The sequence below is a fragment of the Vollenhovia emeryi genome, unplaced genomic scaffold (genome assembly GCF_000949405.1).
Source record: "Vollenhovia emeryi isolate VEMERY1.0 unplaced genomic scaffold, V.emery_V1.0 DF939361.1, whole genome shotgun sequence".
In the NCBI taxonomy this organism is placed as follows: domain Eukaryota; kingdom Metazoa; phylum Arthropoda; class Insecta; order Hymenoptera; family Formicidae; genus Vollenhovia; species Vollenhovia emeryi.
This window is the reverse complement of record NW_011967005.1, coordinates 55,850-83,501: the sequence shown is the minus strand read 5'-3', so window position 1 is coordinate 83,501 and position 27,652 is coordinate 55,850. Positions and strand designations below refer to the sequence as shown.

The 27,652-nt window shown below is 41.5% G+C and overlaps 8 protein-coding genes across 11 annotated transcripts; 6 read left to right on the top strand and 2 right to left on the bottom strand.

Moving 5' to 3' along the window:
• Nucleotides 1-287: 287 nt before the first annotated feature.
• Nucleotides 288-5,672, top strand: LOC105558263 (gamma-tubulin complex component 2-like). The gene is made up of 8 exons (XM_012005851.1): nt 288-1,528; nt 1,654-1,815; nt 1,896-2,040; nt 2,164-2,326; nt 2,411-2,796; nt 2,902-3,030; nt 3,184-3,427; nt 5,605-5,672. The coding sequence occupies exons 1-7, from the start codon at nt 1,476-1,478 to the stop codon at nt 3,406-3,408; spliced, it is 1,263 nt and encodes a 420-aa protein (XP_011861241.1). The 5' UTR covers nt 288-1,475; the 3' UTR covers nt 3,409-3,427; nt 5,605-5,672.
• On the top strand, nt 5,459-7,527 carry LOC105558264. The gene is made up of 4 exons (XM_012005852.1): nt 5,459-5,751; nt 5,899-6,343; nt 6,415-6,652; nt 6,769-7,527. Exons 2-4 carry the CDS (start codon nt 5,958-5,960, stop codon nt 7,444-7,446), a joined length of 1,302 nt encoding a protein of 433 aa, XP_011861242.1. The 5' UTR covers nt 5,459-5,751; nt 5,899-5,957; the 3' UTR covers nt 7,447-7,527.
• Nucleotides 7,528-7,533: 6 nt separating this feature from the next.
• On the bottom strand, nt 7,534-10,433 carry LOC105558262. 3 transcript variants are annotated; one of them, XM_012005848.1, is made up of 7 exons: nt 10,350-10,433; nt 9,991-10,123; nt 9,826-9,918; nt 8,810-8,992; nt 8,563-8,746; nt 8,041-8,144; nt 7,534-7,967 (listed from the first exon to the last, which is right to left on the bottom strand). In XM_012005848.1, exons 1-7 carry the CDS (start codon nt 10,368-10,370, stop codon nt 7,663-7,665), a joined length of 1,023 nt encoding a protein of 340 aa, XP_011861238.1. In that variant the 5' UTR covers nt 10,371-10,433; the 3' UTR covers nt 7,534-7,662. The 3 variants fall into 3 exon arrangements, with proteins under 3 accessions (XP_011861238.1, XP_011861239.1, XP_011861240.1); XM_012005849.1 differs by having other exon boundaries at nt 8,810-8,986; XM_012005850.1 differs by having other exon boundaries at nt 8,810-8,914.
• An 80-nt stretch (nt 10,434-10,513) lies between these two features.
• LOC105558260 lies at nt 10,514-14,341 on the top strand. 2 transcript variants are annotated; one of them, XM_012005845.1, is made up of 7 exons: nt 10,514-10,907; nt 11,000-11,169; nt 11,241-11,489; nt 11,563-11,723; nt 12,054-12,143; nt 12,226-13,301; nt 14,186-14,341. In XM_012005845.1, exons 1-7 carry the CDS (start codon nt 10,786-10,788, stop codon nt 14,259-14,261), a joined length of 1,944 nt encoding a protein of 647 aa, XP_011861235.1. In that variant the 5' UTR covers nt 10,514-10,785; the 3' UTR covers nt 14,262-14,341. The 2 variants fall into 2 exon arrangements, with proteins under 2 accessions (XP_011861235.1, XP_011861236.1); XM_012005846.1 differs by lacking the exon at nt 14,186-14,341 and having other exon boundaries at nt 12,226-13,858.
• Nucleotides 14,284-16,056, top strand: LOC105558261. The gene is made up of 2 exons (XM_012005847.1): nt 14,284-14,485; nt 14,546-16,056. Exons 1-2 carry the CDS (start codon nt 14,369-14,371, stop codon nt 15,002-15,004), a joined length of 576 nt encoding a protein of 191 aa, XP_011861237.1. The 5' UTR covers nt 14,284-14,368; the 3' UTR covers nt 15,005-16,056.
• Nucleotides 16,057-16,725: 669 nt separating this feature from the next.
• LOC105558258 (cysteine desulfurase, mitochondrial) lies at nt 16,726-20,510 on the top strand. The gene is made up of 10 exons (XM_012005843.1): nt 16,726-16,949; nt 17,012-17,091; nt 17,172-17,288; nt 17,362-17,499; nt 17,572-17,777; nt 18,020-18,141; nt 18,354-18,511; nt 18,581-18,852; nt 19,807-19,896; nt 20,284-20,510. The coding sequence occupies exons 1-10, from the start codon at nt 16,844-16,846 to the stop codon at nt 20,345-20,347; spliced, it is 1,353 nt and encodes a 450-aa protein (XP_011861233.1). The 5' UTR covers nt 16,726-16,843; the 3' UTR covers nt 20,348-20,510.
• On the bottom strand, nt 20,367-22,465 carry LOC105558259 (ras-related protein Rab-6.2). Its single transcript, XM_012005844.1, has 3 exons — nt 21,958-22,465; nt 21,012-21,256; nt 20,367-20,937 (listed from the first exon to the last, which is right to left on the bottom strand). Exons 1-3 carry the CDS (start codon nt 22,135-22,137, stop codon nt 20,739-20,741), a joined length of 624 nt encoding a protein of 207 aa, XP_011861234.1. The 5' UTR covers nt 22,138-22,465; the 3' UTR covers nt 20,367-20,738.
• A 1,726-nt stretch (nt 22,466-24,191) lies between these two features.
• On the top strand, nt 24,192-27,201 carry LOC105558257 (protein SERAC1-like). The gene is made up of 9 exons (XM_012005842.1): nt 24,192-24,606; nt 24,694-24,821; nt 25,199-25,402; nt 25,529-25,656; nt 25,812-25,922; nt 26,128-26,266; nt 26,337-26,480; nt 26,541-26,798; nt 26,893-27,201. Exons 1-9 carry the CDS (start codon nt 24,542-24,544, stop codon nt 27,093-27,095), a joined length of 1,380 nt encoding a protein of 459 aa, XP_011861232.1. The 5' UTR covers nt 24,192-24,541; the 3' UTR covers nt 27,096-27,201.
• The last annotated feature ends 451 nt before the right edge of the window (nt 27,202-27,652 follow it).

Here is a 27,652-nt window from a genome sequence, read left to right as displayed (position 1 = left end):
TAATGTTAACTATTTACTGGCGACATAAATCTCTTATCTTCGACAAATACTTTAAGTATTTCTTGAAAAATTCTTCCCTCAAAGTCTTTAAATCAATATATATTAATTTTTAGGTAATGTTAAAGTATTTGAATTAAATGGATGTAAATATTACTAAAAAACGCTTGCATCATATGCTGGTCTTCTTTTCTTCTAAGGAAAAAAAACTAAAATAAAAATTGTTTTTCTACATACATTACCATAAATAAAACTTAAAATTAGTAGATATTATTTTAACATGTGTACAAATTTGTTTTTACAGTTAGACTATTTTATTAATCAAACTGTTGTAATGCAAAATAATTGATTGATTTTGAAGATTTATGATGAAAGAGTTTTGAAGAAACCTTAGTTAAGATCCGAAATTCACTAAGGTTTTCTTTAATAATTGCTCCGATAGAACAAGATAATTGTAACACTTGTATTATATGTATCTGAAATCTTTCTCCAAGAAGAAAGGAAAATTCAAAGTAATATTAGTATTTAAGTAATTTTTAAAGCTCCGACCAAGCAAGTTTGTCAAGCAGCTTATAATTCGTATATATGATATTCGTAAGATAAGCTGGAGGGGAAAAAAAGGAAAATTAATGTGATTTGGTAAGATGGGTTAGGAGGGTAAAATTATTGTATTTTGTTTCAATAAAGTTTCTTTCTATCTTGTCGCAAACGTCTGATACATTTTCTGCTTCGAAGGCATCTCATGGAAAGAAAAAGCGAGGTGGAGGAGGAATTTGTTTCTTTTCCTTCAGTTTTGTGTGAAATTTTACCGAGTCGATGCTGTTGGCGCGACAATCATCGTTTGTTATTTAAGATTATCTCAAATGCAATCTTGGAATATTATTTCATTTTGGATGGATGGAATGTTCAGGCAGGACTAGACTTAAAAGTAGACCTTTTCGTTCAATAACATACTGCAATGACTCGATTAATTTTTAAGGTAAGTGACTGGTCGAAGATTTAATTTCAACGTGTTATTTAAATTACGTATCCACTTAACGAACCATATATATGTCGCTCCACATGCTTATTTCAGCAGCACGTGAAAGTGCACCTTTATGGTATTAAATATACATAAGACACATTTTGTTACTGAAAATACGTAAGTTATTAGTTAGTGTTCTTCAAAATCTTTCAGAATTCTGATTGTATCAGATATACGCAGTACCGATCGAAAACAAAAATGATCCAGGATAAAAGTAAAACCATTTAAACATAGATAAATGTAGTTATATAACAATTATAATCACACGGTTTAAATTATTATAATAAATATGCAATCAGATAAATTTTGTCGCGCGACACTGCGGTCCAATGCAATGTCTACGTGGTTCACGTTTGTTACGTGGAAAGTTTGCATAATTTGCAAGTATTATTGAATGGGCCGATTGCTCGTTCGGTGTTGAAATTGCAGCTGACATTCAGAGCAATCCGGAACGATGAGTGAATTTAAATTGCACCATTTGATAGTGCAGTTGATTGAATTGTTGGGGTAAGCGACCAAATCTATATTACCTTTTAACTTGCAAATACGCGGATCTGAACGGATCTCCGCGGACTTTCGCGAGAAACGTATTATCGCCCGCGACAAACACGTGCGAGTGTTATTTTCCCCAGTTCGGAGTCCGTCCCGGAGAGGCACTTGGAGAAGCTGCAGGAGAGCTCGGCGGCGAACGCGCTGAACGCCGTTGCTCCGCACAGCTGCATCCAGCATCTCGCCAAGATCTCGTCCCAGCCAGAATTGTTTGTGCAGAAGTACGAGGAGCTGAAGTCGAAAAAGTTAGTGAGCCGGACGTAACGTAGGGCCAGTACTGTTGACGTTCTCGTGCGAGCAAGGAACGACGTATATATGTTTTCAGAGTAGATCTGCTGGGTCCGTTCGTGCAGACTCTGGAGTTGATATCTCAAGACGAACAGCTGAAGAGATACTTGTCGAGATCCGTGCCGAGGGCGGTGGCCAGTTCCCTGAAGGATCCGACCGTCACGCAGGAAGACTTGCCGAAGGTAATGTCTTCCACAAGATTCGCCTTGATTCTATATAACGCTGGCGTTGCAATTAATTGCTGTATTTATCTTACATGATGCACGCTGGCGTGTGACGCGTGTAATGTTGCGAATGTCCCACAGATTTGCAAAACTGTAATTAAAGCTGCTGTGGAAGGGGGGAAGAAATTAAATCAGCAAGTCTGTAGGAAAAGTGACGGCGCCTTGGTGAAGCACAATTGGGTGGTGGAACGTCCACGTATAACTTGGGACTTTCACAGTGACGCCGCCGTGACGCATTATCAAAGTTTGTGAACAGTTTCTTGTTGCGAAGTGCGAGATTTGGATGTGATAAGACGTGTGTGGCTTAAACAATTAAATTTATTTCTAGAGGTCGTGCCGATAATTGTATCTCAGGAATCCATACTTCTTTGGGACATTTTGTATTGCTTGAAAGGAATAGACGGATCGTACATCGTCTCGGAACCATTGACCAGTCCTTACGCTCTTAAAACTTTCACTATACCGCCGGATGTCGTTAAGGAAACGTCGCGAAAGATTATTAGAAATCTAAATAGTCGTCACGGGGGCAAAATTGAGCGTGTTGAGTTTGATTTTCTAGGTGTATCATTTAAACAATTGGCGCAACAGATATTACCATTAGCCGCGTACTATTCCATGACGGTGAGATTTGTCGAGGAAAAAGTCTTGCTGGACGACGGACAGGTCAATCATGCTCTAAGAGGAGCTGTACGATCCCTGCTGAAAGATTACTTGGTACAATAAATTGCGATAAGTATATAACTTCGGAGCATATAGCGTACTTATATTTCTCCAGTCTAGTACATGTTTAAATAATTAATTTGGTACGCCGTGTTTTAGCTCTTCGTCGTGCAACTCGAGACAGAACACATTCATGGTGAACTAAGTTTGCAGAAGCTATGGTTTTACATTCAGCCTACTATGCTTACGATGTCCATACTCTCTCAGATTACATCTACGATATGTAACGTTAGTGCAAAATACCAGTTAATAGTAATTAAATAACTTTAATTACACTTAATTCTAGATATACAAATAATCGTAGGAAATATGAGCTGTATTTGCTAATTAACTTAAAAAATTTGAATTACGATATAACTAATGTAAAATATTTGATTCTAGGCAAATGCTAGAGGGGACAAAGTACCGAGTCTTCTGCATGAGCAGACACTGAACAACGTTAGCGGCGAGGCAAAATCTAAAGAGCTGTGCTTGTATCTCATTCAAGCGGCGAGCATGCCATATATGCAAATTTTAGAAAAATGGGTTTACAAAGGAGTGATATGCGATCATGGACCTATAATATATGGACTGCGCATTCCCCTTACTATACACAAGTTAGAATGAGACTAACGTGTATCCCCAGGTACAACATAAAACTCATAATGACATCATTATGACATCACTTAAAAGTCATTTTGGAAAAATCATAATGATCTCATTTGATACATTTTTGGCTATGTTTTGGTGACTTATTTATGATATCATAGTGACTTTAATATGACCTCCAAAAAGAAGAATATTATCTCAAATTGATTGATACACGAAATTTATTTGCATTATACATATTATATTATTAGTGAGTATACATATTATTATAAATAACTAATAACAAACATTATTGCACACAAAATGTAGTACTTTAAGAGATCATGTGTTAATAATGTAAAAATTAAAATAAAATATTTTTAATGGGAAAGCAACTTTAAAAAACTGCGCGTGCATAACAGAAAATGATTTTAAAAAAATAGAAGTAGTTCAAAATAGAAATTCTGACAATCATATTAGAATAATATAAGTACATCATGTTAATATGAAAATTAACAAATTTTCCTCTAATTATCTATTTTAACTCTCTTTTAACTATTACGTAAAAGTATCAATATGTTTGAATATGTACTTAAAATCTATGATTCTTTGTTTTTAAGTTGATTTCCCATTAAAAATAAATACCTATTTTGTTTTAATTTTTACATTATTAACACATGCAGATCTCTTAAAGTACTACATTTTGTGTGCAATAATGTTTATTATTAGTTATTTCTAATAATAATGTCTTCTTTAAATCATTTTTCAATCATTTTTGTTTGGGTAACTTTTAAGTGATGAATTAAATCATGATGACGTCATTATGACGTCATTATGAGTTTTATGTTCTACCTGGGTACCTAACCTAACCTAACGACTCCCTCCTACTTGAGAAACGATATGTATACGACTGCGCGCACGACGATTTACGACAGCTACCGATGATGCCCGAAAATGGCACACTTTCTCCAACATGGCGCTGTTCAAGTGGGGACCATAGAACTTATAAACATGGAAGGGGAATAGCATATATTCTCCGTGAGCTGAAACTGAGTCCAACATCTGTGTGACAAGGATAGATAGAAGATGACTTTGGTCCGTTATGCGCATGCGTTAAAATCGTTGCGCATGCGTTATTGTAATCTCGTTTTGGCTGCGCATGCGTATTTCGAGGAAAAGTCATAGAACGAGACAGAATTCTAGTTTCTTCTGTCTCACTTCTTGGCTTCACTTGTGCCGATCCGTTTCCCCTTCCATGTTTATAAGTTCTATGGTGGGGACCACTGAAATATATACTAAGGCTGCGTTCGGAAACATCACCCGGGTACCTCAGTAGATCATTTTATCCTTGTTACTCGCCGAATATTAAATAAGGATAAAATGATACGCGGGGACACCCGGGTGATGTTTCCGAATGCAGCTTAACTGGAACGCGCGCTAGAGCCGAGCCGTGTGTACCGAGAGAGAGCGTCGTCGAGTGGCGTCTGTCATTGTCTAGTACAGTTCGAACTAAAAGTTATCTCGAAGCGCAGCACAACTGCGCGAGATCGTGTAACCTCTGACAACGAGCTAATTTCTCGATCGGACTGTACCTTTCCGTCCCCACTCTCGACCACCCTATAAGCCAGACAATGACAAACGCCACTCGACGATGCTCTCTCTCGGTACACACGGCTCGGCTGAGTAGTGATGCCAGAATGGTCGCGCTTTTTAGCGCATGAGCAGTAGAAATGGCAGATATCCAGTGGCGTGTCAGTATTGGTATAATGGGCGCAAGAACTGTCTGAACTCGTCGGCCGTCGTCGTGCAGGAGGATAGATGTTTTTTATATATTAATATGTATATGTAGTATAGTTATATGCAGACAGAAAGATGTGTCGTTGTTAAAACGGTCTACTGCCGGTAAAAAATTATCATTTAGAATTTTCTTTAAGAAAATTTCTTACGGGCGACTAGCGATACACCTATTTGTCCGTAGTAGGTACTTCAGTGAGCCTCAAATCGACGCGCATGCGCTAAAAAGCGCGACCATTCTGGCATCACTAGTCGGCTCTAGCGCGCGTTCCAGTTAGTATATATTTCAGTGGTGGGGACAGAAAATTTGCGCTAGAAAGGGGGCATCCACTATCCAGTTATAATATAGATCAGTGCCCTAAACCTTCATAATCGAGTGTTTCATGATTTGAGTGTATTGTTTCATAAGGGGAGCGACGAATCGACGATTTTAACTTGCAGATTCGTGCATGGTTTACAGGCCAAAATACACGATCCTGTGAATGTTCATAACAAACGGAGAGTGAGAGGCTCTCTCCTTCAGTATTACCCTAAATATTTATTTAAATAGCGCCAATGCGATATTCAGTGGATATAATTAAATATATAGTAAGTATTAACAACTAATGGTAATTGTTTGAGACGACGCGTTGCGCTCTCAACGAGGAATTGGAGATCGTTTCCTAAGGCGATCTTAGTTTCTAAATAAAGTAACACCTGATTTGGCTATTATTTTACTAAATTCTTTTTTTTCAGTATATTGATTGTGAGTACGGACAGACTTCCTTCAATTAATTGAATCAAACTTGAACATAATGTCCTTTATGCAAAAATATCGTACATGGGTGACAGAACATGCGAGGCAGGTGAATAATGCTCAAAAGAAACTACTCCTGAATGACATACTACTATTTGTTATTATGCGTGAATTATCGCGGATGAATTCAGAGGAAAAAAAGAAACGGTCCTACATAAAAAAGCGTTTCTGGGCGCATCCTATATTTAGATTAAGAAATAAGTATGGGTTTTATAATGCGATCTGTCCAACTCTGTCAAGATATGAACTTGAGTATAAAAATTACATGCGGATGTCATTATCGCAATTTGAGGACTTGTTGGCTTTGGTTGCACCTTATATCACAAAACGAACTATGACTCGAGATCCCATACCTGCTGCAGCACGGTTATCCATGACATTAAAGTAAGCTGGATATGTTGAATTGAATGCGTTCTTTTCATAAAGATAATATTAGATACAGAATCTTTTTTCAGATACTTGGCTATTGGTGATTCAACGAACTCTATGTCATACCAGTATCTTGTTGAAACTACAACAGTGTCAAACATTATTGCTGAGACATGTGCGGCATTGTGGGATTGCCTTGCAAAAGAAGTGCTTCCTTTTCCATTAAGTAAGGAGGATTGGCTCAGCATCGCACAAAATTTTGAAGATCGGTGGGATTTTAATCATTGTATTGGCGCAATTGATGGAAAACACGTTGCTATTCAGGTACACAGTGCTATTTCTTTTATTTGATGTTATTTAACTATGGCGACTGGCGAGCTATATCATTTTATTTGTTTTATTGTCCCCATAATGCTGGCTCTTTATATTACAACTACAAGAACCATCATAGCATTGTACTCCTCGGGATATGTGATGCCAACTATATGTTTACATTTGTCGATATCGGTGCTTATGGCCGGCGTAATGATGGCGGAATTTTTCGAGATTCTATCGTGGGCCAGAAATTTTTTAATAAAGAAATGAGACTGCCAGAACCTGAGAAACTCACAATTGATGGTGATCCTATGCCATATGTTCTTGTTGCCGACGAGGCATTCCAGCTATCTGATTTTTTGTTACGACCATATCCAAGAAAAGGAGGACTTGATCACGAAAAAACCATTTATAATTATCGTCTCAGTCGTGCTCGTAGAACAATCGACAATACGTTTGGAGTTCTTGTGAGCCAATGGAGAATATTGAGAAAGCCTATAGATGCTACTGCAAAAAACACAATGCAAATTGTTCGAGCCATCATTTGCATTCATAATTGGCTTCGAAAACAAGATTTAGACAAAAATGAATATATTTCTGCGGATATGGTTGATTGCGATGAACCTAATGGTTTTATTCCTGGAAGTTGGAGAAAGGAAATGGATAGCAGTCATGCCTTGACAGATCTTGGTAATTGTGGCACTAACAATTCTTCTCGAGCTGCTATAAATATCAGAAATGAATTTTGTGATTATTTTAACGGTGAGGGTGCTATACCCTGGCAGTATTTTCGACGGCAGTAATAAAAAATTTTTTATTACACGTGTATTGTCACATAATTTACGCAAATAACCCACATTTTAAAGGAAAAAAATAAAAAGATATAAAAATATTGTTTTAATACATTTATTACATTTATACATTTATTACATTTATAAAGCTTTAAAGCTAATTGCTTGTATCAATATAAAAAAAGTCAATAAAAAATTATCGGAATTAAACATCTAGCTAAAAGATATTTAATTATTCTTCATTTCTTCTTGCAATCTAGAGAAAGTCATTTGAACAATATCCTGTAGAGTTTGCATTTGTAGTTCAGGCGACATTTTACGCAATTGTAATGCTGCTGTTTGTAGCATATGATCTACCGCATCGAATGGATTACTTGTATTTACTGGTGCAACATTTAACGTCTTTTCCCATCTATCAATAACTTGAATTAGTTTATCGAGCGGATCCGTAAAAGTAGCTACTCTATCGTTAATAATGGAATTGCTATCGAGTTTTGACTTTTTACGACTCGTAAGGGTACTTGATGATGACGCTGCAAACAAATTTTTATATACTAACAATATAGAAAAAATAAAACTGATCATAAATACTTTCTAAGTTATTACCGTCGGGTGAATCTATGTGAATCGGACTTTGCACTTGAGAAGTTGATTGGTCCATTGAATTATTTGATAGCTCGTTCTCTAAGCTAGGAATATTACTCGACGTACTACAATAAATAAAGCAAGAATTACAAAAACAAATTGTGGAATTATAGTACAATAATTTTATTACTGTTGATGTTCCTGGCACAAAGAATGGACAATTTCAGAAATTTGGTCGAGTAATCGTCATGATAAAGTGCAGTCTGTTTAACATGGATAATGTATGTATTATTATTGCGTCTTTAAAATAGTTTAATAATAATAAAATTAAAAATAACAGTTTGATTATTATTATTTTAAAACATGTCAAACAAAGCAATAATAATAGAACTATTATACTACATATTAACTACATATCAGAGCTATTGTTGTCCATGCCAAACAGATTTTGTATTTTGCACTTGATCTTGAAGCTGATAAAGTCCACCATTGTGTTGTGCCAGGAACATTACTATATAATAATAAGCAAAATCAGTTATTTACTCCTTCGATAGACTGGTATCACGAAGAAACTCCATTGCGTTATAATGCCTCCACTTGTAACAGTCCCCATCATTTTTATTTCTTCTAGATCCACTCGGGAAGTACTGTTCTGACTGAATTATTTTGCGATATGTATCGCGTAATGACTTAAATTTCTGCTGTACAGCAGCTGCGTCGAGTACTCCTAGAAAAATCAGATTTTATCATATACAACCAATTCAACTGTACTAAATATTTATTTATTTACCATTTAATTCATCGGCAACTTCTTTCCAGAGCCGTTTCCTGATTTTCCTGGATTTCTCGCTCACCGGTTGGTTACTGTCCCACAGAGGCCTTCTACATTGAACGGCTAAAATTAAATTATTTTCCTCTTCTAGCGACAATTTCTTCGATTTCTTCGAGGCCTTTCTTTTGGAAGTAACTGTAACTTTTTTTTTTAGTTTTTAGAACCTGGCACAGGTAGAGGTGATCAATTAAATTGCTAAGTGAAGCCATATACCGTCTTTTTCCAACCTTTTCCTTCGCGCCGTTACATACCGGACATATGTATAACACAGATTTACGTTAGGTGGAATCATTATCGTGAGTGAATTCACGTGTTATAAAAATCGCTGAACGATTTGATAAATTATTTTTTTAATGCTATACTTAGCATTCCATTAACCCTCCCTCCCCGTACTGAATTAAAATTCTTATTGCGAAAAATATTACCTCAGCCAGGATTCGAACCATCACGGATTGAGGGAGGTCCCAGGTTCGAATCGTCCTGGCTGAGATAATATTTTTCGCAATAAGAATTTTAATTCAGTACGGGGAGGGAGGGTTAATGGAATGCTAAGTATAGCATTTAAAAAATAATTTGTCAAATCGTTCAGCGATTTTTATAACACGTGAATTCACTCACGATAATGATTCCACCTAACGAAAATCTGTGTTATATGTCCGGTAAGTAACGGCGCGCAGGAAAAGGTTGGAAAAAGACGATATATGGATTCACTTAGTAATTTAATTGGGCACCTCCACCTGTACCAGGTCCTAAAATGGTCTTTAAGTTTCAAATTGATTTATATCTTAAAGGACTGAGTTAAAAATTAGCTATAATTTTTTGCTGCCAACATTGTTGACAGCACTGTTTTCAGATTGACAGTTTGAGTTCGCCAATTGGCAATTTTCTGCCACAATTCAAATCAAGTGGAAAAATTTGATTTGATTGTAAAGGAGCAGGAGAACTCATTATTGTACCAACAAATCATAACTTACGTATATTCTGGTTAAAGGTTGTATCAATGTCGGTCTGAACTACTTTCTCTACGCCATCAATGTAAACACGGCACAGATACGTCCTTCCATCATCTACAAAAAATTATTTTAGTGGAATATACCTAGGATATAATAAAATACATTTATAGAAGATAAAATGTATACCTAAAAGTGGATAAAAATAGCGTTCTGCCTTATTAATATAACACCCGTATCCCTTCAGACATACGTGGTCTGACACTTCGTCAACATTGCAAAGTGTTCCACAAACTCCGCATGTCTGCAACGTTGCCATTTCCTAAAAAAATTATTATTAATTATTTAACATATCTAACATAATCCAAACAGCTATCCGCCTACAAAAGTTATTTTAATCACTCATATATTTGCAGATATATATCCAACTAACCTAAAAATGTAGAATTATAACTTATTAACACCCCCAAAAAGCAGTATATTTATATACACAACAAAAATAATTAAAATATTCCATACATACCATATAATAATAGTATGTTACTTACATCATTCTCGTTGTCGTTCATTACTAAATACTGTTGAATTTCGCGTCACGCTGAAAAAGCTGAGACTGCTTTAAGGTGCCTTTTCATGGGCGAAAAATTTTCACCAGGGCCTACAAAGAACAGACTCTCGTCAACAATGCGCCGTCAAGTCAGATTGGGTTGGGTGATAACGCTGTCAATCACGCTGTCGAACGCACGTAGCGTCTCTTCGACCTGTCACAGGAATATTCACTCGTCATTCACGCCAGTTAGCGGATTATCTGCCGACGCGTTTCTGAGAGACAACATACGCGCGACGATGGAGATTCCCCGATGAGGCGAGCGCCGTTGCTTCGACGTTTGTAGCTCGTAGAGGGGGAGAAAAAGAAAAGGAAGAGAAGCAGGATTTCGCGACGCCGCATCTTCGCCGTTTGGTCTACGAAAGTTTACTGAAATCATGGAAATGGTTCTGACCGACGTCGCAGAGGAGAGCGGAGATAAGTTCCAGATCAATCCGCTGGTCCAGATAGTGCGGGTTCCGGTGAAACACACCAATCTGGGGATACGAAGCCACGCGATGTAGGCTCTCTCTCTCTCTCTCCTAGAGAGGAAATCGTGCCTGTTCGCGTCCGAAACGTTCGCACGACCATTCTAACTCTGTCACTTTGCAGGGACATGAGCACGATGGTGGAACTCACGTCATTCAGCACCCTGGGAAAGATACAGCCCTTCCTGGTGACGATCACGACCACCGCGGCCCTGCTGGTGGACCTGCACTGTCACCTGACGGACAAGGAGATCTGCGGCTACCTGGGCGGCCACTGGGACATCAACTCGCACAGTACGTTTCACATAATTATTTCATCCTGCGTATAATTGGAATGTGTCGTTGATGCTTCTCATTTATCGTAGATCTTTCCATAACGTGCGCATTTCCGTGCCGATACTCTGGCAAGGACAAGTCAGCCGCGGCGGCGGTGGAGGCTGAAATCGCGAGAGCCATGGAGTGGAAGCGCGTCACGCTGGTAGGCTGGTATCACTCCCATCCGCGCTCCCACGCGTCGCCCTCCCTTAGAGACGTGGACTCGCAGTTGGACTATCAGATCAAGATGAAGGGGCCCAGCGACAATGGATACATACCGTGCGTGGGATTGATATGCTGTGGGTGTTTCACGGGCGTCTGTCACGCGACGACAATGCGGAAGCCAAGTGATTACTAGCTTCTGTTTTGCAGCGCCTTACAATACGGATGGCAATTGCTACGAATCAAATTTCAATGTCTTCTGGTCTCTGCCACCGCCCGAGAACAGACCCCACGAGTATCCTCGACCTATGCTTCTTAGTTACACACTGTCGCAGGAGCACTTTCTCTCCCACGACACGTTGGAGGAGATTGTAAGTATTTTTTTTACAGCTAACTCGTGTGCCAGTATTTCTGTCGTGTGTAAATTCAAGTGCAACCGAATAAAGCTAAACGGCACGCGATACTATTTTGCTGCCTATTGGATTGCTTACGAGAGTCAATCAGGATGGAGAGTTTTGGATCAGGTGACTTGAAGCCTAAATCCTGATCGACTCTCGCAAACACTCTAGTAGGCAAGATAGTATCGTGTGCCGCTGGCTTAAGATGTTTAAAAAATCGAAAATGAGGTGATCAAATCCTATGGAAGATCACACTTGATATGCTATTGTGATTACTGATATTTATAATAATTATCTTTGTAGAGAAGATGTATAGAATATTATAAGAGCGAGGGTGGAATTGACTTCACTGCCAATTTTAATGGTAACACGACGTATCTCGAACGTTTGAGGGTGAGTACATTAACAGTTCGCGACAGACGCAGGCAAGTTCTTGTTAATCTTGTATACTAATAATCGAAAATTTCAATAACAGTGTTCCCTGGCGTCAAAGCTGCCGGGTCGAAACAGATCGAACAGCTCGTACTGGGACGCGATCAGAGAGATGATCTGCCCAGGCTCCGAGGATGGCAACACGCCCGAGTTCCTGACCATGAAATTTCCGTTGGTGTCTGCCTCGGAGTCGCTGGGGCCTCCGGTTCCGCCTGGCGTAGGCCTCACGGCCAGTAACGCGGCCGTTTTCCTCACGCCGGTCAACTTCAAGCCTGACGGTGGTGCCATAATCACGCCCACGTCCAAGCCCTTCGTGTTGCAACCGTCGACGTCCCGGGACAGCATCAAGAAGGACGGCAACCTGGGCTCCAACGACGCCGCGTCCATCACACAGATAAAAGACAGCAGTTCTGTCGTGGGCTCCAAGCACATATCGCCGTCGGAGATAATACCGACCTTCCAGTCGGGCGAACTCACTGTGTCGGTGAAGAACACCAAGTGCGAGTACGACTTCGCGCCCGCGGACTTCTCCAAGTTGCCAAATCTGGTTGGCGACAGCAGCACCAAGTCTAGAACGTCGACGAATCCCGATTTCCCGCTGGCGGACATCACTCAGCAGATCACCAAGTTCTCGGATCTGACGAAGCTTGCGAACTTCCCCACTACCGACCTGGCGAAGCTGTCGGGCTTCTCCATCGCGGACTTCACACGGACCTCGTCGCCCTCGCCGTCCACGTACATGCGCAACATCGCAAACTTGTTCGGGCCCCTCGGCAAGATCTCGCCGGCGAAGGACATGGACGGTAATGAGCGCAAGCCGGGTGATTTCGTCACCGTCGATGCGATCCCGTCGCCCTTCAAGGGCCTCGGCTCGTCGGATCCCTGCAGAAATTACTCGGTGGGCGTGGACGATTACACGAACGATCGAAAGAAGTTGGACTCACAGACCGACCTGACGAAGGTCAGTAGGCCGGGCGAATATCAAGGAATGGAGGATCTAACGATATCGAGCGTCAAGTCCGATTTCGGGGGCATGCTGGACATGACGGCGTTGCATAAAAAGCAACAATCATCGCAATCGGCCGACATGGGGGATTCCTTGAATCTCTCGAAAGATCGGTAAATCTGAAACTAAATTATATATTCGAAGTATGTATACCGATGAAAAGTTATTCTGAAACTTGAAATTTGACAACTTTCGAGATTATTAATTTCCGAACAGCGTGTCAGCATTCGCGTGTGTACGAGTCTCGTTTGTTAATAGCTTTAAAAAAGGTATTATCGATATTTAATCAACTGCGTTGAGAATATCCATTTTCACATTGATGCTATTTTAAATTATTTGCATCCTAAATTATTCTAGATCTTATTAAATCAGTATTTTTTAAATATACAAATGTGTAACAATTATATTGCAGATCTTGGTAACAAGATTTAATGAAATCTCTATGTTTCATTTAGTGCTCAAATTTATTCTTTACATTTGATACCGTGGTACGAAAATGTATGTAAGTTGTGGACATTAGATGACTTCGACAAGTAATTTTTTTTTATACAAACGGATATTCCGTTTAGCTTAATTTTATATGCCCAAAAATGTTGCAACTATATCCAAAACCAGCGATTTATAATTGCTTGAGGTATTAAAATAAACAATTCATTATGTATAAAAAGAATTATAGTAATTATTTCTAACCATTATTAAAAACAACTGAAATGTATTATTGTTACGCAGCTTTTTTAAGACATAAAATAAGAATTAACTTTGTAACGTGAAATATATGCAGCTTGTTGAAAAAAATGTAAATTCCTAACGTTATCGACATTAAGAGATTTTCCTATTGTTGATATTTCTACATAAAATCTCAATGTTAGAAGTATACATTAGAGTAAAAAATGTAATTGTTAGAGCACAATTATAACGCTAATAATTGTTTAGATAATTAGCAATTGTAGGACTTTCTTTCCAGAGTATATATTTCACTGATATTTTTCTCTCTTAGTTTGTCGTTGAATGGAGGAAGATTCGAAGCGGGTCGAGATATTTTTACCGCTGCCCAGTCGTTAGGAACATATTAATGTTAATTTATGCAAAACTATGTCTGGCATCACCCATCCCCGCCTACACCAAAGTTTGTAGACACTTCTAGTCTTCTCGACGGCGCAGTTTCGTTCTGATAGAGAGGATGAAGCGTTTGTACGTCGGAATTGTATTTCTCGTACACAATTATATGATATGGGGCCAGGATCTGGTATTCCCCACTGACGAGGAGACGTCCCACGTCAGCGGTGGCAACTCTACGGTATGTGACATTAATATAGAATTTCGAAGAGCTCCTTCTCATGCACACTCATTCTCGCAGGCGATAACGGATCGTATCCCCGTGTCGATACCGGACAGTTGCCCGATAAACATGCTCCTCTACCCGGGCAGCGGCGCGACGAATTCCTGGGTGTGCGACTGCAGGCCGCGGTTCCTGTACTTCCCGTTGAGCAATTCCTGCCACGAGGCCTACAGGCAGGGTCCCTGTCCACCTGGGAGTTACGTTGTACTTCCTAGGAACGAGGCGCTGCCTCGTTGCTGGGGGAACCCTTGCTCGGAGGACGGCGTGGTGCCCTACAACGGCGCGTGTTATCCTCTCAGGACTATAGGCGGCCCGTGTGCGCCTGAAGGAGTATTAGGTGTGAACGAGACCACTTTCCAGTTGCAATGTGTGCCAGTGAACGCTGCGCCCTTCGTGATAATACCATTAACCGTTTACGACGGCACGTGTCCGCCAGGCAGTCGCAGAAGCATGCTTGGAAAATGCGGAAAAGTATGAGTGTATTGAAAGTCTCCAATTTCTTCTCGCTATTTCCATCCCCAGAGCACGGGTGATCGTTACGAAGTCAAAAAGTATTGACGCGTTTCTAAATTCTCCGCGTATCAATCTGTTTGAAGTGAACTCAAAAGAATTCTCTTCTGGTGTCGAAGAGTAAGAGCATTCCATACAAGTATGCGACTTCTTATGGAAGTAAAATTATTCTGGAAATAATTGCTTTCGTATCCGAAGAAGAATTGGTGGTTTTTGTGCACAAAAGCCACCAGTTCTTTCAGCAAAATTCTTTTTGAACTGTCAAGGATATGTTTAGAGCTGAGATGGAAGAAGAATTCATCTTGTAATTCGGCCATTCGAAAAGAATTCTTCTATTCTCTGTGCTGTCTAGATTGGCTAGTTTATGACGCCACACATGTTAGTGTCATATTCTCTTTATGTAAAAAAAAACGTAAGATAATTCTGAGAGAATTCGAGATAATTTTAATGTCATTTCGACATGGGATGTTTCGTAGGTTTCAAATACATGTAAGATTACAAGTTGCATTATATGTACGATCAGTGTTTTCTGTTATCTAGATGAAATGATCTAGATGATCATCTAGATAAGGCTGTTTCCTTATCTCATCTTTATCTAGATAAGAATGAAACGTATTATCTACATCTTTATCTTAGACTTAAAAATACGTTATCTGTCTAAAATTATCTAAGATAATGGTTGCATATTCAGCAGAACTCAGTATTTCGTGGCTAGGTTTAACCCATTATTTATCATTGGTAAATAATTTCATTTCCTAGTTTATCCGAAATTCATACAAACAATTATCATTTCCATGTACAACATTATTAGTATTTGAAGAAATTAATATTTCAAATTTATTAGTTTCAATATCTGATTCACACTATTCCATACTGTTCAAATCTTTATTTGCTTCTAACGTGAGTCAATTTTGATCACAATTTTCATATGTGATGCTAAAGCATCTAAATGATTTAGCATTAAAATTTGTAGCATTATCTGTTAGAATATTTGTAATTTTTGATATGTAAATTAAATTTTCTCAATACATTGTGCACAACTATTGCAATATTTTTATAAATGTAATTGTACATTATTCTTTTACAAGCCAATTAAATATAATCCTGCTTTTTTAATAGATTTAGAAATATAATTGTTTTTATTTTTTCTTTAATTACTTTTTAAAGCAATGTTATCTTGAAATCATCTAGATAAAATGCTTATAATTTCATCTATTATCTACATAAACTAGAAATAAATAATCTATATCTTATCTAAGATACAATTTTATGTCTTATCTTATCTTCATCTAGATGATTTCAACTTTATCTACGTAAAACACTGTGTACGATGCAATACGTTTATCTATGACAAATAAAAGTATAAGAGGAATGCAAAGAAGTCAACAATCGCTTCTGATTCAATCATACGTTAAAATGGATATTCGCGTCATCGAATGTCCATACGCGGGCAAGGACGCCGAAAATCTTCCCTCCAACTGTAAACGAGAATCGCACACAGCGGACTTCTTTGCAGAATCGATCGAAAGAATTTTTGCGTTCGTCATGTTCGCGCCGCAGCACGTGGCGGCTCGACGCGTCCTCCGATTGGCTGTCCGATAGGGAAATTTCTGACGCTGCGAGGACCTTTGTCTCCCGGCAGCCAATCGGCGCGCGAAAGAACGTTCGTATCCTAGGGCCCAGAATTCCCCGGTCAGCTTCGCTGTTATTTTGGTGGAGAGCGCGGCTGGTGCTGTGTTTACCAGGTTAGAACATGCGAGCACTCGGCGTGCGTGGCTTACCTTTCTGACACGGCAGACGATTAAGATGTTTTGGTCGAGGAGGGGCTTGGTCCTCGCGCTGCGTCGCGCCAAGGATCGCAATCTACACACGACGTGCGGCCAGCGATCGTCGGAGGTCACCGAGTACGAATGTGAGTGTTGTCGACTCGATTTGCCTGGTCATTTTTAATAACGACCGCTCGTTTCCACGTAGCTCCCATCACGGACGAGTATAAGAAGGGCCCGATGGAGGGTAGGGCTCTTTACTTGGACGCCCAGGCCACCACTCCGCTGGTAAGTCCGAGGTGTTACGTCGTACGATACGATTCGCGCAATCCACGCATAGATAATTGTACAAAGTGACGAATTGCCAGGACCCCCGGGTGTTGGACAAGATGATGCCGTATCTGACGGTGTACCACGGCAACCCACATTCCAGAACTCACATGTACGGCTGGGAAACGGAAGCGGCGGTCGAGCACGCGCGCCAGGTTGGTATCCTAGGCCTGAAGGTTTTAACGGTTCGTTGCACGACTCGGAGGCTCACCCGCCTGTTTTCAACAGCAAGTCGCGGATCTGATTGGGGCGGAGAAGAAGGAAGTGGTGTTCACGTCCGGAGCGACGGAGTGCAACAACATCGCCGTGAAGGGCGTAGCGAGGTTCTACAAGTCCAGAAAAAATCACATTGTGACGACCCAGACAGTGAGGAGTCTTTCGTGGCAAGTTTGCTCCTCTCTGATGAACGCGAGTCTACAAGTCGTTGCTTGTTTCTAGGAGCACAAGTGCGTGCTGGATTCCTGTAGAGCCCTTGAAGCGGAAGGTTTCGACGTGACTTACATCTCCGTCAAGTCGAACGGCCTCGTCGACCTTGACGAACTGGAAGCGGCCATTGGACCGTCCACGGCGCTGGTCTCCGTAATGATGGTGAATAACGAGATTGGCGTGAAGCAGCCCATCGCAGAGATTGGCGCCATTTGTAGGCGAGTATCGGAATTTTTATGCTAAAATTATTCCGTTATAGTCATCTCTTAAGGCCTATGTTCTCGATGCTAGAACTTGATCCAAGTTCTAATTCTGAGAGATCTGTAGCCAATCAACATGCAGCTTTTCCGTAAGAGATGCAAGTTGATTGGCTACACATTTTTCAAAACTAGAACTTTGACACAGTTCTTGGATCGTGGACACAAGGAGATTTAGATTCACTTGTTCTTCGATTATACAGGAAGAAAAAGGTTTTCTTCCACACGGATGCTGCGCAAGCTATAGGCAAAGTACCAATCGACGTTGACGCCATGAATATCGATCTTATGTCTATCAGCGGTCACAAGCTGTACGGCCCGAAAGGTAATGCTTTTATCATACATAAAATTTATTCTGAGAAGACAATTTATTGTTCTATATGTCGCCTCAGTAGATATAATAAAAAATATCACTTGTTTTTATCAGTCATAATATGTAATCTTGCCCACAATTTTCATTTGCAAGAAGTTATCAAAATTAGTTTACGTTCATAAGAAAGCGATGTGTCTACAGTCTTGATCTATTTTGCCATCAAGGTATCGGAGCCCTTTACGTCAGAAAAAAGCCGCGGGTGCGCGTGGAGCCGTTGCAGAGCGGCGGCGGTCAAGAGAGGGGAATGAGAAGCGGCACCGTGCCGGCACCCCTGGCCGTAGGATTGGGCGCCGCTTGCGAGCTGGCGCAGACGGAGATGGACGTGAGTGAGGGAGTTTCCCCGCTGCGCACGACTTGTTCAGTGTATTAAAATCGGCACTGTATTTTCCAGTACGATCACAGATACATCAATACGCTGTCGAATCACCTGATCGAGAAGATAATGTCGAAGTTGCCGCAAGTGGTGCGAAACGGCGATCCCGTCGCCTGGTATCCCGGCTGCGTGAACCTGTCGTTCGCGTGCGTCGAGGGCGAATCGCTGCTGATGGCTCTGAAGGACGTGGCGCTGAGCAGCGGCTCGGCTTGCACCAGCGCGAGTTTGGAGCCCAGCTACGTGCTGAGAGCGATCGGCGCCTCGGAGGATCTGGCGCATTCCAGCATCAGGTATACACTTTGAGACAGGAACTTTGCTGACAAGCAGTAACAATGGCTTCGTATCTCTATCGCTATATATAACTTACAGAGCTGGGAAAGTTACGAGGGTCAGCAATTATCCGCACTTTTCGTTCTACAATTTATTTACACAAAAATAGGAGTTCAATATGTACGTCATTTTTCAACATAGTCTCCTCCCTTGGCAATGTACTTGGTCCAGCGGTGCACAAGCTTGCGTATACCTTCCGAGAAGGTTTTCGGTTGGTCGCAAAGCCACCTTTGCACCGCTTCCTGCACGTTTACGTCTGTAGAAATTTGACGACCTCGCAAAGCATCCCTGAGCGGCCGAAACGGATGAAAGTCGGAGGGAGCAAGATCTGGGCTTGCAGGAAGCGGTGCAAAAGTGGCTTTCTTCTTGGAAGAAATACACCTTCTTCTTTGGAAGCAATACGCTTGTGGACCGCTGGACCAAGTGCATTGCCAAGGGAGGAGACTATGTTGAAAAATGACGTACATATTGAACCCCTATTTTTGTGTAAATAAATTGTAGAACGAGAAGTGCGGATAATTTTTGACTCGCCCTCGTACTTTATAAAGTTACTTTATAAAAGTATCTAGTTACAGTTACGGTTTTTTTTTGCTAAAAATGTAACTAGTTACAGTTACTAAAAAAATAACGAATCGTTACTTTGCAGTTACTTTCTTGCAATGAAAATAAAAATATCAAATTGCACTTGAATTGTTTAGTGTCGATAAAGGCGATGGGGGTTTAAAATACATATAAAGTAACTCTTAATGTAACTATTAAATTAGTCGCTAGTTATCGAGAAGATGTAACCGAGTTAAGTTACAGTTACAGATGGAGAGAAAATAATAAAGTTTGAGTTACCGAAAATCGTAACTGTAACTTCGTTACATGTAACGAGTTACTTCCCAACCCTGATAATTCACTTGTTCAACTAGGTTCGGCATCGGACGATTTACAACGTTCGAGGAGATCGACTACACGGCAGCCAGTACGATACGACAAGTGACGCGACTTCGGGAGATGAGGTAACGCATTCGTTAGTTGTCGTACAAACGTTTGTTTCGCGACGGAGGGCCCACTTTTGCAAATCAAACAAACGAGAACGCCTCTCGGCCCGCGCAAGATGTCGGTATCCCAATAATAATCTAAAATGTGAATTCACGCACCGTTGTATACAATTTCGCATTTCGTCGTTTGTTTCATTTATATTGTAACGGTCCTATTTAACTCTACTTTTCAAACGCGTACGCGTTACACGATTTGGCGTTGACGACTTGGCAACGGTTGTAATCTCGTTTCTCGGAGGGAATAGCTTTATCGCTGGACGTCTCTGTTTCTCTATTGTACACTTATCAGCCGGGACGTTACGCGGAAACGTGTACCAAAATCCTAATATCCTCGTTTTCCCGCAGCCCACTGTGGGAGATGGTGCAGGATGGTATCGACCTGAAGACTATCAAATGGACGCAGCACTAGTGCCTTGTGTTATCGTGTAGTCTTTAAAAACTTAAGTATATTTAGCATGTATATTGATCAAGTGTATAATATAATACCGATCGTAAATCACATTAGCAGGTCAAGCCTAGTCGAGTAGGATCTAATTTCGCAAATGTGTAATAAAATTTTCAGTTGAGAGAGAGCTTCAGCTGTCGCGTGTCCTGGACCCGATCCGATCGTGCCACGCACTCTCCCTCTTCCTCTATCTCTTTCTCCGCGAGACGCAACTTTCCCTCATAGGAAAGTCACGCGTGACAAGGGCTCGATACAAAAGATTTTACTCCGCCGCCCGTTTCTCTTACAATCCGCATCGAGCCTCGGAGACTCTCGAAGACTGGACGTCGTATTCGCGAATATTAAATTACGCAGATTAGCACAGACACGATGGGTCGGTCGCCTCGTCGACGTACGAGATCTTAAATCGATCCTTGTCCATCTCGTGGAGCTCCATTCGCGACCGATTAGCCTCGACCAGATGCTGCGCTATATCCTCGAACATCTCGTTCACGCCTTCGCCGGTTTTGCACGACGTTTTGTATATCCCGGAGATCAGATTGTGACATTGTTCGCTACAAGATTTTTTTTATATAAAATTGTATGTAAAAGCAGCATATTAAGAAACTGTTGAAAGCAACGCGAGTACCAGAATTGTTCCATCTCCGCGTCCGTGACTTGCGGCGCGACGCTCTCCAAGTCGCTCTTGTTACCGCAAAGGAATATCTTTGCGTTCTCCGCATACGTGACTATGTCGAGCAGATGCTGGGACAGCAGATGGAACGACGTCGAGTTATCCAGGGCGAACACCAGGATGGCGGCCTCGGCGAACTTGTAGTAGCTCGAGGTGACGGACGCCACTCTTTCCATACCGCCGGTGTCCCATAGTTGCAGCTGAGAAGAATAAAAAGAACAGCACAAGAGTCAGGGACGTCAGGTCTAAGTTTTACCATGCCGCGTCTCTTACAATCCGCATTAAGCCTCGGAGCTTCTCCAAGACTGGACGTCGTGTTCGCGAATATTAATTACGCAGATTGGCACAGACACGATGGGTCGGTTGCCTCGTCGACGTACGAAATCTTAAATCGATCCTTGTCCATCTCTTAATTCACGTTTGTCTCTTTCTAAAGTAACAGCCGGAAAGAGACAAGGAATAGATTAAGCTGAGCCTAAAGTTAAACAGCGTTTGTGAAACCAGGCCTCAGAGCTTTCGTCAACAATGTACACTCATACGCCGTGTGCAAGCGTCAGTTAAATGAAGTAAGAATTCCGGAGCCTCGTATTGAATACATCAATATCTAAGTGTTTAACGTGCAAAAACCAGACGCTCCATCATCTACTTTCGCTTACTGATTTCAGTCCGTCGCACTCGAGAGAAGGTTTCAACGCACGTAGCTCGATTCTGCGGGGAAGCCAGTGAGGCGAGAGACAAGTCTTGCGACTTCGTGGCGCGACACGCAACGATCGACAAAGGGGAAAAACGGCGGCGGGCGGGCGGAATTTTCCAAAGTGGTCGACGCACCGCTCGCGCAAGAAAGCGACTGACCCACATAACAATACACCCACGTACGTAGACACGACGAGCCGACACTCACGCGTATTCGTCGGTCCTCGACGACGTACTCCTTGTCGATGTTGTCGAGGCCCAGAGTCGACTTGCGGTCGCTGCTGGCGACGAACGTGTTGTTGGCGAAGCGCCGGAAAATCGACGTCTTGCCGACGCCGTACTCGCCGCACAGTATAACCTTCTGCTCCGTCACCTTGACGGTCGCCATGTCGTCGCGCGGCGCCGGCTGCGATCACTGCTGACAGCGGTTGCTCATCGTGCACGCGCGCGTCTCTCATTCAACGAGGTCGACGTGGGCGACCTGGGCTCGCGCACCGCTCGGCGAGGAGACGTCCCGACCAGGACGGGTCGCTCCGGCGCCGAAAGACCCGCTTCCCACCGGCCGTTGGCCTCCGTCAGCGACGCGCAGGCAGCAGGGGTGTATGTACCAGGAAAAGCGGAGAAACATGGACGCGCGAGGTTGACTTTACCTTATTAGATTATAAATCGCCCTCCTGTTTCCTTTTTTTTGGTATCTATTTAATGTTTATCGCGGAAGCTGATCTTTGCATTTCTTCGCGCGTGGCAATTCGTTTTTGGCTATCGTGCGTTAAGTGGGGGAAAATGCTCTTCGCGTCTAGAAACATTCGCTTTAAAAATTTAAGAAAAATCGACAACGTACGATCGTACAACATATATAATGTGCAATTTATCAACTTGCAACAAATCTTTTGAACGTATTTATTGGCTACAAAATAGAATGTTTCTTATAGACGCAAAGAGAGAGGATCCTAAAGTCATCTGTTTTACCGACACATTCGAATCCCATATAACAGATGGTTGCAGTTACATTGCAGAAACTTGCAATCTTGCAGAGACATCGCAGGGATATAAAATTGCAAACTTTCGATAGCAATATTGCAGCAATGTTTCAAAAATAATGAAAATATATTTTCTATTTTAAAAAATTATCTAATTACGAGAATTTTATAATGTTATTTTCGTTGATATACCAATAATGCGCGAATTATATTAAGTACTTGATCAGTGCGGTGTTGCTCGCAATCTCCATCTATTGCGAAGCGACATTATCTCCTTAGGTTGCTTCGCAATAGCTTGCCGTGTATTGAAAAAGGCCCGGATGCATATGTATGTAATTAGTAAATTCTCTGCTTATTGTACAACAACGACAAATTATTCCAAAAATATTGCACTGCAACATTGCTACAATGTTGCACTGCAATCTCTCTGAGGGCGGACATTTCAACGTTGCTGCAACCCTCCAGAAACGTTGCAGCAATGTTGCGCAACGTTGCTGCAATATTGCAATCTTGCAATGTAACATTTCTGCAATCTTCCTGCAATCTTTCTGTGCTGTGTGGGAATTATTCCAAAAATATTGCACTGCAACATTGCTATAATGTTGCACTGCAATCTCTCTGAGGGCGGACATTTCAACGTTGCTGCAACCCTCCAGAAACGTTGCAGCATGGCAATGTTGCGCAACGTTGCTGCAATATTGCAATCTTGCAATGTAACATTTCTGCAATCTTCCTGCAAACTTTCTGTGCTGTGTGGGTACGTTTTTAAGACGTCTTTTAGATATGTATGTCTAAAAGACGACTTAAAGATGTCTTAAAGATGTCTTTTAGACATGCGTGCTGTATGGGAGGATACAGCGACGATAGCGGTAATCTTATCCAAACAATTCTATAATCAAAATCCTAATATAATAATCCTTGTAGTTGCATTTTAAGAACAAATTTATTTCTTATTTACTCTTATCTCTTACTTCGTTTTGGCATTAAAAGTAACGAAAAAAAGGAACGAATCGTTACTTTTTAAATAGTAGTAACCTTTGACTATATGTATAATAACTATATGATTATATAGTCAAAGGTAGTAACGGTAACTAGTTACTTTTTTAATTCTGTAACGAGTAACGGTAACTTATAGTTACTTTTAAAAAGTAACTTTCCAATCCTTGCCAATATCTTTATCATTATAAGACTTCTCACCTGAGTGTTTTAAGTATGAAAATGTTCTGCTATGCGGTCCGCAACCTATCCCGGCATTATTTTGTGCATAAAAGCTAACAAAAAGATTTACCAGCGCAAAAATTATATTCGAATGTGTCGGTAACACAGATGACTTTAGGATCCTCTTTGCACCGTTTGCTCTCCCAGAACTGTCAATACATAAAAACATTTGTGTAATATACAAATTATGTAGCTTTTATGTACAGGCCGACTAGTTTCCACTAATCAGACGAAATCGGAGCACAGCGTGGTATCATTGGAATTAAGTTTAAAAGTCTAACACAAAATTTCATCACTCCGAGAATCTTGAAGAAAGAAGGCGAGAAAGGTGGGGCGAAGAGACAGGACATTGGACAAGCTGTCAAGAGCTTGAAGTCGCGCGACGGTCGCGCGACTCGCCCGTGATTGGCGCGCGCCTCGCGGACGCGCCAATCAGGGCCCGCTTTCGAACGCGGCTTCGCGTTTTTCGGCGCGTGCCACAGCGGTTCGACGCGAGACGTGTTTCAAAGTTTAAAATGTGAGACTCGCGAGACGGCACTAGATTCCGCCTCGTCGGCAATCGTTGACGAGTGGAGAGTTGGCAAGTCGCGCGCGATGCGGGCGTCGAGAGGCTACGCGTACTACCTGAAGACCAGCGGTATCTGCGTCGTCGCGCTCGGGTAAGTGACTCCAAGGTGACTCGAGACCAAGGTCGACGTCGCGTCGAGTATCCCCGTGCTGTAACTCGGAATTGTTGTCTCGCGCAGAAGCTGCTGGTTCCTGTATCAGCTGCGGCAGATATCGCAGATCGTGCGCTCGGCTTTCAACACGAGCGTGCTAAACTTGGAGCAGACCCGCGCGCAGTACATCTACGTCGACGATCCTCAGTTCAAAGGTAAGGGTCTGTCCAGACTAAGGCCGATGGCAGAGGACACTCAGTCGTAGACGTAGGGCAAGGCAGAGAGAAACGTAAATCGTATACAATAGCCTTTCACGACTTACGTTTCTCTCTGCCTTGCCCTACGTCTACGACTGAGACAGTCTTAAGCGGATTGTTCTCTGCCAAACTTGCATAGGTGCACAAGCGCACGTATAAATTAATTGACTGTTCATTTCATTACGCGTGCACTCACGGCCCAAGCGGATTCCTTACGCATACGTTTATGCGCTACGCAAGATTGTCTGGATAGACCCTAAGACATCGGACGTGGCACAACGTGCGCGTCGTCCCTGACAGATGGGTGAACTTGATTGTTGCTCCTCTGGTTCCAGACATCTTCATGTTCAGGAAGGACGAGGATCTGCATGGACCACCTGCGTCGGAGAGGTCGAGTGGCCTCAGCGACACCCTGGCCAGATGGTGGGAGATGAAGAATCACACGCTCGCCTATAAGTTGCTGTATATGGCGCAACATGGGGACAGAAACGAGCGATATAAAGCCGTGACTGTGCTTGGTTCTCTTTCGCATTTAAAGGGTAGGTGCAAACATCGCAACGTTTCCCTGACGTTGATTGCAACTTGTTCGCGCTCAGAACGAAACGTTGAAACCTTAAACAGATGTTAGATCCATGCAGTGTTTCTATAGAATGGAAATCTTTCAGATTGGCAGTATTGCCACTTGGCGCAGATGATGGATGCTAAAACAGCGGTGGCTCTCGCGAGAATGCCAAATATTAATTTGCTGTTCTTTTTACAACCACCGTATTATCACGTGCAATACAGTTTAAGTGTATGTGGTGATTCTTTCAACTTTGACCTTTGATTTATTGCAATTTTAACATTTTTCAAGTATGCGTATTTGCAGGATAAAATGCATACTGCGTGCCTGCACATATTCTCCAATTGTAGAATTACATTTGTGTAAAGCAAGGTTATCTTTTGTAGGACATACTAGAAAAGGTGCATTCGCTGCTGTTGAGTCTGAACTCTCTATGCGGCAACACGCATCTCTGCCTCACGCAATTCCTCAGTAAAATGTTCAAGGATTCGCATCGAGTGAGTATTTAAAAATTGAATGTATATAAAAGCAAACCTGTAAACGTAATTAATTGAAGTGAAAATTACTTAAATCTTCGGAGATATAAATATCTGCAAAAAAATTGAATTATTCCTAAATCATAGTCTGAAATGTTGCAATAAAATCGGCCAATTGCAGTATTGCAATTGTAAATAATCGATGCTGTAACCGTTTGATGTACAGTATCTTGTAGAATGGTTCGATCACGACCTGACAAGCGTGGGTCTTTCTATGAATACGACGACAGTTCGGGATGACGAGTTGCTCAAGAGCTGCGTTCGTGCAATCTGCCATCATTCCTCCGTGGAACAGTACAGCAAACGTGAGACATACATTCTGCACGATTCTATAGGCTGACTCCCTGTATCTCCTGTTTAATTCTGGAATTTTAGACTTGATCAATGCCGGAGCCTTGCCGATATTGACAGCGATACAGAAAGTTTTCAGCGACGACGTAGAAATATGCATACTGCTCGCGAGGATATTGTCCAACATGTCCCTTCATTCCGAATACCTGGAGACTATCTACGAATCCGGTAAGACAGACTTGATACCTCCGCGATATATTATTGCATCATTGGCATAACTGTTTCAAGGATGGATTGGCATATTGTCGCGTTGGTCCCACAGCGACGACATTCGTCTGTCGTCACAGGCGATCAGCGCGTTGGTGAATCTGGATACCGAGAGGAATGAGAGAGCAAAGTATTCGCAGAGCGTTTATCTTCTTCATCCTCTGCACAGAGTTCACCCGGCAACGAAGATGGACGTTGTGTTTCTGCATGGATTGCTGGGCGGAGTTTTCGTTACCTGGAGGCAGCGCGACGTCGACACGTCTGCACTTGGAGTTGTAGGTTTGTCACAATATCTGTGTATCGTCGCGTACAATTCACGTCGAATCTTATTCATTCTGTTCACCCTGTTACCGAATTACGCATTTAATTGTAGACGATAGTGCACTAGTCGAGAGTACAGACTACTTGTCTACTATGGTCGACGACGATCGTCCTCAGGAATTCTTTAAGGACTTGGCCCGCGATCTGCATTTGCGCGAGTGGAGGAAGATAGGCCAGGACTTTGAGGTGGTGCTGGACGATTGTCCGCAAAACACGAATGCTCGCGCGTGCGGACCTTATTTTTGCAGAGGGTAGATGTTCGTGTATTTAACACCTTTATACAGGGTGGACCATTTTAACCTTTAATGGAGAATAACTCGACCGGTAAGCGAAATAATAAAAAATGTTTCAGACAAAAGTTGTTTGGTTCCGAGGGGGCCATAGGTTTGACCTTGAAGAATTATTTGAAGGTCACATAAATGTCACACCAATTTTTTAAAATGGCATCCCCTATTTTTTATTACATATTCTTGTAGCTGACCTCGAGAGCTTTCCAAAACGCTATAATAAAGTATTTTTTTATTAAGATCTTTTTGAGTTATTAAGGTTTGAAAGTTTATTTTTATTAAGGTTTGAAAGTTCCAATATTTTGACATAAATTACAAAATATCTTGTAAAATATTCATTTTTTATCATCTTACCTTAATACTTTTTTGAACAGAATAATGATACTAATCAACCGGTGTAAAGAAAACACAATTTTGTAACATGTAATTAAAAAAAATTTTTTTAACAATTGTGTGTTTTCTTTACACCGGTTGATTTGTCTCATTATTCTGTTCAAAAAAGTATTAAGGTAAGATGATAAAAAA